Source organism: Pelecanus crispus, chromosome 5 (genome assembly GCF_030463565.1).
Source record: "Pelecanus crispus isolate bPelCri1 chromosome 5, bPelCri1.pri, whole genome shotgun sequence".
Lineage (NCBI taxonomy): Eukaryota > Metazoa > Chordata > Aves > Pelecaniformes > Pelecanidae > Pelecanus > Pelecanus crispus.
In genome coordinates, this window is record NC_134647.1 from 28,345,601 (window position 1) to 28,358,202 (window position 12,602).

Consider the following 12,602-nt stretch of genomic DNA (forward strand, 5'->3'; position numbering starts at 1 on the left):
TTTGCTTCAACTCTTAATTTGGTACAGGGAGAGAGAGGGGAATGCCTAAGCTGGACTCAGACTCTGGATCCCCCTGGTAAGATGTCTGGAGTATAGGTAACGTGGCAGCAGAAGGTGCAGGTGTGCTGGGTGGTACCTCCAGGTTCCCACTTGAAATTAATTTGCTTGCAGGTTGACTCGGGGACGTTTCTGAGCACAAAACTAAAGCAGTGTTGTAGTCATTCTCTTTCAAAATAATTTTTCTATGTTCTCAAATGTTACTTCTCACTTCTTAGTGCGTTTTTAGTGTACGAGTAATGCAGGGATTGTAAATATAGTCTGGTTGTATCCTGTTGTATCAACTGAAGTGTCTTGCTAGTATCTTTAGTTAAGCTGTTGGAAAGGAAACACTGCAGCATTGTAGTTGTTGAACTGCTAACTGTACGTTTTCAGGCATGCTGGTGAGAAATGGAGGAAGTTTTGAAGATGACTTATCCCTGGGAGCTGAAGGTGGGTGTGGCAGGATTATGACTCTTTTTTCTAGCAAAACAAAAAAAATTATGTTCAGTCATCTGATTTTTATTTTGAAAGACAGCATTTCCCTTCTGGTCAAAGGCAGTTGATAAAGCTGGCTAGAAAACCAGCATGAAGCACGTAGAAAAATGCAGGAAGATTGGGGTTTTGAGTTTCTGAGACTACCACTGGTGTTAAACATTCTGGTCTAACCCGAAGGTCAGAGGTAGCCCTGAATTAGCTTCTGCCTTCTCATTTTAATGCCCACAGTGGCAGCACAGCCTGGAGCACTCACTGAGGCTGTGAGAAAGTGGTTTCTCCTACTTGCTCTTCTTGTCCATGGGTTACTCTTGGCAGCCATGCATGCCCCACTTCCACTGAATCCCTTGGGAGTGGCATGTGCAGGCTTTTGAAAGGAGGAATGAAATTCTGTCAGCCAAGAGGCAAACCCATTAAGGGCTAACTGCTTTTAAAAATGAAAAGCACCAAAGCTGAGTAAGTGCTTTAGATCATCCACAACACACACTTTGCTCTCGCTAGCTGCTTGCCTTCTCTTTCTCTTCCCTTTTTTAAGGGGAAGGAGATGTGGCTGTTCATAGTGGACTTCTTTGTTACAAAAAGACTTCTACCCTCCCTGTTGATCATGGGATCATGGGTTAGAGGTGTCCATAAACAAACAAACACGCAAAAGCACCATGGATCCTGTTCTAACAGCAGCATCCTGAAATGAAATAGCAAAAAACAGTCTCACAACCCAGGTCCTGGGGTTATCTGCAAGATAGGGGATATAAGACAATATCTGTTTTCAGTATATATATATATATATATATTAAAAAAAAAAAGAGGCAAAACCACTCCCTGCCTTTAGCTTTTAATGTTTTTTGAACTACAGCTTTTGCAAAGTGTTAGAACCTGTGTAGTAGAAAGCCCTTTTTTCCACAGCAGTCTTGCCAGTGGTGTCAAAGTAGTGGCACAGGGCCTGGAGGAAGGAAATATCTTTAATTTTTAAAGATTCAACTAAGGAAAACAGTTGATCTGATAATGACCTTGATCTGATAATGGTGGAGAAGCATTAAATGAGTCCCTTACTGCAATAGATTAAATAGGATTAAATTTTCTTTCTGACAGTCTTCCACTTGTTAGATTGCCTGCAGTACAAAGATTTCATAGGAAAAGTTTCTTTGTAACAACAATCCAAGCTCTGAGCATATGGCCAATAATACAAAAGTCAGTACATTTTAAACCAGCATGCCACTTTTTTCTTTTCAATTTTTTCCCTTTATCATTCCCAAGGATTTCTGGGTTTTATGAGCCTTTAGCATGATTTAAGTAGAAGGTTGTTTCCCTCCTTTTCAGATGGCAAAGGTCCCGATGCTAGAATCGCTGCTGACTTTCTTGGGTAAGGACGCAGGTGTTTCTGCAGGGCTTTGTTTCCCATCCGAGAACAAGGGGACAACTGAGCTACTTGGAGCAGCGCTGCGTGCCCTGCCAGACAGACAGCCCCTTTGAGGCTGGTATGAATGGCCTGCCCTTGTGTATCCATGACCGCCTGAATCCAGATACACGCCAGAGCCCTGTGTGAATGGAGAGCATCGAGCAGGGTCCTGTAACCCCAGCCCCCTACCGCGCTGTTAAAACCCACGGTTTAGCTGTTCACGCTAGTCACCAGCTAATCCATACAGATAGGCTTACCTTCATATTATAGGCAAGAATATTTAAAAAAAAAGAGATGTGGCATCTGTGTTTTGTATACATTTTAAGTTTCTTTGTGATGCCTCTCAAAAGGCGAGGCTGTGAGGTTTCCATGTTTGCTCTCTGTTGCTGAGTGTACCCTGCTAGCACGGCGAGTCGAGATGCAAGGTTTTCCTGGCAGCGTGTTTGACATAATTTTGCTGTTTTCCTAGCTGATTCCGAGGGCTGCTATAGCATATGCATGCTCCTTGTCGTCTCCTGGGGCAAGTTTGTTAATGTTGAGTCGCCTCTTTGGGGAACCTATAATTTAAGGCTGGCGCTTAACTCTCTGGCTTGACAGGGTGTTGATTTTCTGAAAGAATAATGCTGCCTGGGATGTTCCCGTGTGGAGCTGGGCTGATCCAGCTGCAGAAAGTGCTGACTTCCCTGTCGGAGGCTGGTGACCAGCTGCTTGGTACCTGGCAGCCGGCCTCCATCCAGAGCCCTCTCGACTCTTGAGTGCGGGCACTGGTCCCATCGGCGCCGCAGGCTTCACCTAGCTGTTGTCCATGGATTGCACAGCTCGAGCAGCTGGGCCCCTGCCCCTCTTCGAAAGCAGACCGTGCTGCTGTAATGACTAATGAATATAGTCTCAGTACCTGGCCATGGGGCCAGCTGCCTTTCTTATGTTCTTTACTTTCTCTACTGGAGCAATCCTCATGTGCCTGCTTCTCCCCCTCCCCTTCCCGCCTGGGAACAACCCTGCAGCTGGTAATCGTGTCTTCAATTGCAAAGCAATAAATGGTTTATATAACAATTGCTAGCTTACCACACATAAAATTTCAAGTTAATACGATTAATGACAGTATGTAAACGTGTGTCCCTGTGAGATTTTATTTTAAACAGAGCCTGAATAAACCAGATCATTTTTATATCAGCCGTATACTAGAAACACTTGACAATCTCATTTATATCAGAAGAGAAAAACTTGGCTTATGTGGGAGTATTGGTAAACGTGCTTGCTGCCTGCTGCTTCATACCAGTTGTGGGAAGTGCAATTCTGAAGAGGTCTGTGTGTAACTTCTTCTTGTTTTGCTACAGCTAATCATCTACGGAGTGATACCCAAATGGAAACATGGTAAACATCTTTTTTGTTGTTGTTTACTTCAGAGAAATATTTATACTGGAGGGTGGGAGGGAGAGGGGGCAGTGGAAGTCATGAAGGCTGCCTCAGAGCTAAAGCTCTTCTGGTCCTGTCAGTTTACGTGAGAAGGAAAGAGAAGGAAAGAGAAGATCCGGATAGCACAGAAACAGTCATTATGAAATGCAGAAAGAAGCGCAGATTTTTATTCTTCCAGCAGACCTGATGTAGATTTTTGGGGTAGCAGGAACAAAACAGAGAAATGCCAAATCTTCTAAGTAATTTAGTACAATTTACCTTCTTTGCCTCACTGATCCCTTGCCATTTCAGAAATTTCAAGGGAAAATTAGTTTTACCTTTCAGAGCAGCTATCCTTTGGGAGTGCAAAAAAAAAGACTTTGAGAGAGCCTGCTTTATAGGGAGAACTTCTAAATAAAATGTGCTGTGACTAAAACCCCTGTTGAGCCTTCAGCAAATACCAGCACAGCCCATGTGGGCAACATCCTCACTACTCCTCCTGAGCTGGGCCCCATAAATGCATTTTTAGGTGAATCCTCTTGTCGTGTTTCATTTCTTGGTGGTTGTTCGGGGCGGGGCTGGGGGGATGTTAGAATTTGTACAGTAAAATTCACCCTGGGAAGGTTTGTCCCCCAGAGAGATTGTCACCAATGGTATGTTTGAGGCTGAGGTACCACCTAATGCTGAGGTGGCTTCTGCAGATGCAGGGAGGGAATAGTTTGGAACTGGGAAAGAAACTGGCCGGCAGTCTTGGTCGGAGCTTGTCTTGCTCCAGCCTGGAGCCTCTTCAGCTTCCCCAGCCACTGCTGGGGCAGCTCACAACCTTGCGTGGGTGGCAGCCAAGGGTGAGGGGGAGCCGGGTACCTGAGGCATGGAGAGGTAGCCCTGCCATGGAGAAGTGGCTCTGCCATGGAGAGGTAGTCCTGCCGGAGGAGGCAGCGGCGTGGGGAAGGGCAGGGAAAGGCAAGACAGGGCAGCTCACCTGAGGCTGGGCTTCCTTGCTGGAGGAGGGTGGGATCGGGGAGGGTGGGGCAGCAAGGGGAGATCAGGGATTTGTTTATTCAGCTTGCATTTGCCTTCTAATTCTTACCGTCTACGTACATTTTTACTGAGGCGTCCCAGGGTTCACTTTTGTTATTGTATTTCAATAAATGACATGGCTAATATAAACCAGATAACACTGAAGGGGAAAAGAGAAATTCAGCAGTGCTGGAGGCTTAGCTCTCCTCCGAGACGGAGAATCGAGACCCTGAACAAAAGGGGTTTATCGCAGGGGTCTTCTCTGTTTGTGTTGACAGCAATGGTGTGCTGGCGAAGGAGAGGAGGCTGCAGTTCCACCAGAAGGGGAGAAGTATGAACTCCACCGGGTCTGGAAAAAGCAGTGCGACTGTTTCAAGGTAAAAGAGTACTATGCTTTGAAGGTCATGGCACAGTTCAGTGGAATTTGGCTGTGTTTTGCTGGCAAAACTTACTTCTTCTGCTCCTCAGTTTAATGGACTTGGCTTGATTTGTGTGCATTGTTGCATTTAGTAGCAGAGAAGGGAATTTTCATTTGGTTGCTTGAAAAACTGCTATTTGTTTTTAGTTGTGGTTTGCAGTAAATACTAACAAATAGGCCCAAACATTAGAAATGTCTGAAATTTTAATGACATTTTAAAATTTGAGCTCTGCAGAATAAGGGCTGACTTTATAAATTACAGGATTGGATCGGAGATGTGTCTGGGCTGATGTCTCTGGTGATGTGAACCAAAACTTCAGATGCAGACATCTTCACAATTGTATCCTAAAGTAGACTGAGCTGTAGGAGTCAAAAGTTCAATAGACCAAGCTGGCTACTGGGCTGAATTAACAGTTGGACTGGGTCTTAAAAAGACACAAATAGATAGTAAACATCTTTTCATTTGTTTAGTGTTTCTGAATTACTGGAGCTTTATGAAGAAGATCCTGAAGAAGTGCTCTATAACCTCGGATTTGGAAGAGATGAACCAGATATTGCTTCAAAAATTCCAGCAAGATTTTTTAATTCATCATCATTTGCCAGAGGGATAGATATCAAAGTGTTCTTGAATGCCCAAATACAGCGCATGGAAGTGGAAAATCCAAATTTTGCTTTAACAAGTAAGTATATTTTTGAAGCAAAGTTTATTTTTAAGTTTTTGAACTATGTAAACAACCTCAAAAGAAGGTGTACGTCTAGTCATCTGGCAAAACCCCTTTACGTCTGAAGGCCAAATTCCATCCAGAATCCATAATAAAACTTTTGCTTGATTTTAAATATGGCAAGAAGTGGCCATCAGTGTTGTACACCTTGGGGTAAGGGGAAAGGATTTATAGTGGGGGAGGGAAATGAAAGGCATCCTGTAAGGTACGTTGCCTTCTGGCTTGTATCATTCCTGCTTCTTGCTCCTAAGCTTGTCTTCTGTTGTAGCTTTAGAGCACTGAAACAAATAGCAATATCCGTCTTTTTCTTGTGTTCTTCAGTATCCGGGTGGGATTTTTGAAATCTTGTCAGCAGCAACCTACTTCTGTAGTTGCTGAAATCTGGGCCAGTATTTCTATTGACTTGGACAGGAGCTTTGTTAGGTCAGTAATGAGCGTTACTGAAATGAGGGCATAGCTGAACTGTCCTCTTGTAGTTGCAGATGGAGAGAGCAATGCGAGTAACCCTTTGCTTCCTAGCACTTTGTAAATTAATGTGCAATTGTGTACCTGTGTTCCTTTTTTACTTTGTGAAAGCTTTCCTTGCTGTTCTCCTTGTACATTTACCAAACACTTTTGCAAAGTTTTTTCCATTTTTTTCATACTGTGTGGTATAACTCATATTACAGGACAAGGCAGTGTTCAGTCAACCTTTGGGACCCTTGATAGAAGTAGGAGGACAATTGGGGGTGGAGGTGGGCAGAGGTTATAATGAAAATGCCCTCTTCAGATATGAAGAAAGAGCTGTCTCTGAGAATTCAAACCATCACATAGAGATGAATTAACAGGTCTGGGATGTGATCACAGCAAACGTCCTCATAAGCGCTGCCTTACGTTGTGTTCTTGTGCAGGTCGTTTTCGTCAGATTGAAGTGCTTACTACTGTGGCCAATGCTTTTTCTTCTTTGTATTCTCAAGTCTCTGGGACTCCTTTGCAGAAAATTGGTAGTATGAATTCAGTGTCTTCCAGCAAAGAGGCATCCAGCCCTCCCCCTTTAAATCGCAGCAATACAGCCAGTCGGTTAATGAAGACCTTGTCTAAGCTCAATCTGTGCAGCACACAGCAAGCCGATGGTAGCGGCTGCTCAACTCCTTCACCTGTTGAAAAAGGGAAAAGTCCAGCTGAACCAGGGAGCGAGGAAAATGATGTTAAAAATGAATCTAAATTACCAAAATACAAAAAGAAAGACTCTTCCTCTTTTTTGGCTACTGTAAAAGAGGAGATAGCCAGCAGTCAGACAAATGCTGCAGACACACGTAAACCTGCAGACCTTCCTGCTGGGACTGATGATAAGCAAGAGGGTACTGTGCCTCCAGCAGATGTGCAAAGCAGCAGGTTGGCAAGCGCCCAGGATAGACCATGTGAAGAATCTGGTCTTTTGGACTCGCCAAGCCTCAGCAGCAGTTCCAGTACATCCAACAGCAGCACCTCGATGCAAAGGCTGCCCGCGGCATCACTGGGTAGAGACCCCTGCGTTCCCCTCGCAAACCCGTCCATAATGAATCTAATGCTGCAGCAGAAGGACTCCTTTGAGATGGAAGAGGTAGGTGGAGGTAGATGACTTTGTTTTTGCATACAGTTTACATAATTTGCTGGCTGCCAGCAGAGGAATGTTCTCTCCCATGTAGTTGACAGTGTTTTCTCCAGGAATACTTTAAATTCTCCAAGTGATAGGACAGTTGTCGCTCGCTCTCGGTAGGCTGCTTTAATTGACCCTTTTAAAGAAATAACTTGGTGCTGCTGTTGCTGTTGTTGTTCCTGAGAGTCAGCAGGAAATTTCTCGGTTTTCTTTTCATCGAGCTCAGGTAATTGCAGTCACTGGCAAAACTACCAGGAACTTTTTCTGTGGAGGTAGATCTAGGTTTGCCTTTATATATATAAAAGCCTTTGGGTTTACATTTTTACTTTGCTTAAATTGCTAACTGGAAATCTTTATTTTTGTTGCTTAAAAGTAAATTCAGTTTATCAATTTATATTGATTAAGGATAAATTTGTGGATGGAGCAAGGGTGTTGTTGCATGAAGGGGAAAGGGGCTGTCAAGTAGGGCGAGGTACTCATCTTGTGCAACTTTTGGTTTCAATGGCAATCTACTATATGTTGATTTGTTTGTTCTCTGGAAATTAGCACACTGAAAGCTGCTGTTTGATGTGCCTTTGGCAGTGGCTTAGTTACACAGTCTTGTGCTAGTTGCCTTTTAATATCTTCATAAATGCATGTATCCATTTTTGATTGATAATCGTCATAACGGGTTTTTAATTCCAAGGCTCCTGTAAATTATTTGTTTATTAGGCTAGTAAATGCAGAGCCTACAATTCAAGAATGCAGTTTTTTGCATAGACTCACACCTTGAATTGTAAGATCTGCCTTAACTTAAATCAGCAGGTGTTTTTGTGGACACATTTTGAAGTGGCTGGTGTTAACAATTCAGCAGTTAAGTTTTTTATCTACGTGAAATAGACATGTAAAGTAAAGGATTGTGATTTAATTGGTGAAATGAGTGAAGAAAGCTAGTAGAAAACCCCCAGAGTTTTGCAGTGAATGAGGAAATGATGATTCAGTAGATACTATGTCTAGTGTTGTATTGGCACTACAGGCTTTTGAGGCTCCTTTAGATCAACCCATGTTGTAGCTAAAGGCACTGATTAAGTAGAAATAGGTAATCTGCCTCTAGTAGTTCCTGCCACTTGTTTGTGCCTGTGTGTCATCACCCACATGTTGTGTGGCCATCTTTTGAATCGGAACAAAGGACTGGTCCAGTTGAGAGGGGAAAAAGAAATCCAGTGTATTTTGAGTTATTTATTTTTCCTAGCTTAGTTTTCAGCCTGATAATTTTTTTGATCCAGTTTGTTGTGTAGCTGCACAGATCTTTGCGTTGGCACGATGGGAGGGGTCTGAGTGGCAATGCATTTTGCTATATTCTTGATAGCTAGACTGGTTTCACATATCCCAGAGGAGAAATCAATTTTTTTGGTCTCTTGGGCAAAGTTGAAACAACTAATTAGGGGAAAAAAAAAAAGGAATGGAATTTTTCTTCAGAGTAAGTTGGACTGTAAAGGGTTATGACATGAGGAAGACTTGCCGAATTCTGTACAAGCCAAATGCAATGCATTTGTGAAGTTTTGGTTGACACACTTTGCAATGATGCCAGTGCATAAACACAGCTGTTTTGGCAAGACGACATGCGATGTGGGATGGGATTGTGGTGAATTTTTGTTTGTGCAATATAATATATACATATCAACTGCCTTCAGATCAGTGGGAGGGAGGGATTCAGTTTTGTTGAAGAAACTGTAGAACAATACCTGGCAGCGTGATTGTAGTTTCATGTGTCTCTAAGCAGGGTATAATGAACAATGAACTGTATTAGAAACAGTGACAATAACTCCTCCCCCTGTTTTCCCAGCTTGGCTTGGAGTGCATTCATACGCATAAGAAAGATGACAGATATATCAAGGAAGCTCTTTCCATGCTTACTAATGCCTTAGAGGTTTGAGTGCCCTTCGGAAGTCTGTGGCTGTGAAGATAGCTAGCGCAGGAGTGAGTCAGGGCAGGATTTCCCCAAACACCCACTCCTGAGGTGGCCAGTTACAGTCCCGAAGGTCGTTTACCAGCATCAACACTGGCTGAAAGGACAGGGAAGGAGAGGGGTGTGCTTCTGCGTGCTTGTTGAGCTGCACTGTGCTGTGGACATGGCCAAGATGCTGTCTCCCAGCCAAGGACAGGAGATGGAGGGTATTTAGATGAGAAGGGGCTTGGCTGTTGGGAGGCTGCAAATTTAACCATCGGAAACTGGGAGGTTTGAGAGAGTCAAGACACCTTTCCTGGAAGGCCAGTCTGATCAAAGGGCCTGTAAGATTACTTGTTGTTCCTTTTTTTTTAATAATTATTTTAAAAGGTACTTTTCCTAAATTTAGATGGTGAGCCCCTTCTATGCTCCCCTGTGTTTGGACAAAATAAGCATTTACCCCTTAGGTACAGCCTTCATCTCCTAAAGGAACAGAAGCCTCTTGATTTATTGTGCAAGAGTAATGCTGTTCACTTACTCATGGTGGTAAGTTCAGGCCAACTACTTCTCAAAACTCTTGTAATTAAGAAAATGCACCCTTGTGGCTGCTATACACGATATCGATGCAAATATAGCCGCTTCTTTAGCCAAATACTAATCTGGGCCTAAAACCATCAGTGTCTTGGTTTTGCATTTTTAAGTTGATCAAAAACAGAGATGAAAATTTCATTGCTTGGTAATTCTGAAATTAGGCAGGCAGCCCATTAGAGGGAAGGGTTGGGGGGATAGTTGGATTGGGGTTTTTGTGTGTGTAGACTTGCATGTGAACCGTTAGGATTTTTTCTGTAGCACACAAAAGAGAAAAACATATTCTAGTTTTTGAACTAAACAAAGACCTCCCTGTTGAGATTTTAGACATATTTTTTTAATTGTTTGAGCAGTTGTCTGAGAACTGCTTTCTTAATAAGGCTGTGTTTCACAAAGTGATTAAGTAATAGGATTAACTTTCATGTAGTTTTAAGTTTCCCAGTTGAAATCTGCATGGCTCTGAATACGTTATCTTCCTTATTTGCACTGGAAGACACAAGAAGTATTTCCACAAGTAGAGGCGTGGTGAAGTCTGGAGTAGGTTCTGGCAGGGTCTAGGTTCTTCTGGAGGGTTGGTGGCTTGTGGGAAATTCTTGGTAGGGCAGCAGATGACACTCCTTATGCTCTGACCTCTTGACGTATTTTTCTAAATGTATTTTACTTGTTCTTTATAGTCAAATGAGGGGCCAAGAGTGCTGAATGGAAAAGACAGTAGTAGTGTAATGGTGGTCGAAGGCATTTTCACACAATTATTTCCATCTTTCATCAAAGAGGAACTGAGAACTCTCAGCAGTGTCACAGGATGTGATTGCTTGGTCTTTTTGCATGATGAATGTAACCAGAGAGGAGCCCTGCACTGTGAGAGAGATGCTATCCTAAGGATCACTATTGTCCTACAGAGGCATTGCTGAGTACCTGATGAAATAGTACTTTGGTTCAAGGAGATAAGATTTACTCCCTCAATCATTATAGGCTGTTGGACAGGAGGAAAAAAAACCCAACACCCCCCGCCCCCATGTGCAGTGTATATAGCTTGGGCATTCTTAACCACAGGAACATATTCTAGTTGTCCTGACAAAATATTCATCTCCTTTTCCTGATAGATCCAGAGTACAGAGGGGGATCTACCACACATTCCAGCTTCTCACCAGCTGGCAGTGACCAAGTCAAGAAAAGGTGAGTAGACTTCAACTCCCAGGAGACAGCAGTCTGCTGAGTGTCCTTCCCTCTCTGAAACGTTGGTTCAGATATTTAAAACTTCTAAAGTTTCTTTTCTCTTTAGAAATAAAAAAGATCTGGGTTTCTTTTTCATCTGAATCACAGAACATTACTGCAAAGTGGCAACCAAATTACAGGCAAGACAACAGTCCTATAACCTCACTGGCTGTTTTCACTTTTGTACAATTGATGATAGCCCAGAGGAACTGAAATGTTAATTCAGATTGTATGGGATTTTTTTTCCCTGGCAGATCCTGTAATTTAAGATACCCATTTAAACTAAAATTATATTGTTTTAAACCTAAATTGCATGATACATCCAGCTTTTTCCTATGCACTACTGTTCAGTCTGCAGGCTGGCCGTACAGAAGACCAGTGTCTCTGCACCCACATGGAAATTGTAGTCCTTCACATGGCAAACTCCATGCACTGGCTCTTGTGGCTCACTTAGTTTGTGCTTTCATCTCAAATTCTTATTTATGTACTGTATGGCTTGGGAGAGGGACAAAGCTGATCTTCACGTTGATTTTGTGATTTGTTGCCCAACGTTGGCAAGTGAAGTCTGTTCTCTAGCTGTTATCTGTAATTAAGAAAGAAATAGAGCTTGTTGCATTTAGTGAGATGCTTAGCTGCGATGCAATTTCTTGGTGAAACATGACTAGCATCTCTAGATACTAAAGAGAGGCAGAAAAACCTGTCTTAAGAAACAAAGATCATCTTGTTTGCCTTTTCACAAACAAACTGACAGTCCTGTGAACTGTCAGCTGAATTGCATTAACATGGTTGAGAATGCTCTGGACTAAGTGCTGAAGGTTAATGCCTGGTTATTAGGGATAGCTTGTGCTACTAGTTCAGGAGTGTTTTGCACAACACAGCATTGCACTCACTAGTCGTCTTCTGTTACAAACATAGGCCACCAAGAAAGACTGCCAGAAACTGCATCTCTAACTGTTCCCAGCATTTCTCCCTTGGCTGTATTTTAAAGTTCATGACTACATGCTTTGTGTGATTACATGTAGAGAGATGCACTCTTTACAGGTCAGGTCTCTTGTTTGCCTGGCCTTGGCAGTTTCAAAAAGAGCTTTTCAGAGAAAGGCAACTTAAGGAACCCAGAGATGCATTCAGGGAGGAGAAAAATACATTTTTTTCATCTTCTGAAATGCTGATTTTGTGTTTTCTGTTCCCAGTAGCTATCTTACCCTCTTCTTCCTCCCTGCAAGGACAAAAAAAAGTCAGGTGGTCCTGTGTGTACCTGCTCAAAGGTACCAGCAGTTCTGGCAATGGGTCTTCAGTATGGCAGAAGCAAGGCGTGCTGGCTCATGTTTCCCACCTAGTATATCCCACCCATTTCTGAATACGTTTGGCGTAGATTAGCGATGACACTTTGTTGTCATGTAAGTATTGCCTGGAGTTGTCTATAATCTACCTAACAAGGATGTCAGTGCTGATGGTAAGCCTGCACGTTTGCTAAAAGTTAGTCTGAGACCAATGTTTTATTTCACCTGAAAGATATGGAAAGCTTAGGACTTTGTTCTGTATGGGTTTCAGTAAAATTGTCAGGAGGGAGAGCATTTGGTGGAGAATTTATCCAAAACGTTAAAAAAGAGTAGTCAATTTTTTTTGCAATTTGTCCAACCTGAGACAACACAGACGCCTGTTTTCTCAGAGAGCGGGTGCTCACCAAGTTTGAAGGCATCCAAAGTTAATGGTCAGTTACTAAAAATGCTGGCCATTATGTCTGAATATGAAATGCCACTCTCACTAGCAAT

General features: G+C 42.8%; 1 protein-coding gene across 1 annotated transcript in view; it reads left to right on the forward strand.

Annotated features, from left to right (window-relative positions):
• The window catches only part of ITPRID2 (ITPR interacting domain containing 2), a 41,709-nt gene that overhangs the window by 6,079 nt on the left and 23,028 nt on the right, over positions 1-12,602 (forward strand). Inside the window, exons 3-8 of the mRNA XM_075710091.1 lie at positions 433-489; positions 3,265-3,301; positions 4,621-4,719; positions 5,232-5,440; positions 6,373-7,064; positions 10,719-10,791. Coding sequence (XP_075566206.1) covers positions 435-489; positions 3,265-3,301; positions 4,621-4,719; positions 5,232-5,440; positions 6,373-7,064; positions 10,719-10,791 — 1,165 coding nt within the window. The 5' untranslated portion in view covers positions 433-434. The remainder of the gene's footprint in view (positions 1-432; positions 490-3,264; positions 3,302-4,620; positions 4,720-5,231; positions 5,441-6,372; positions 7,065-10,718; positions 10,792-12,602) is intronic.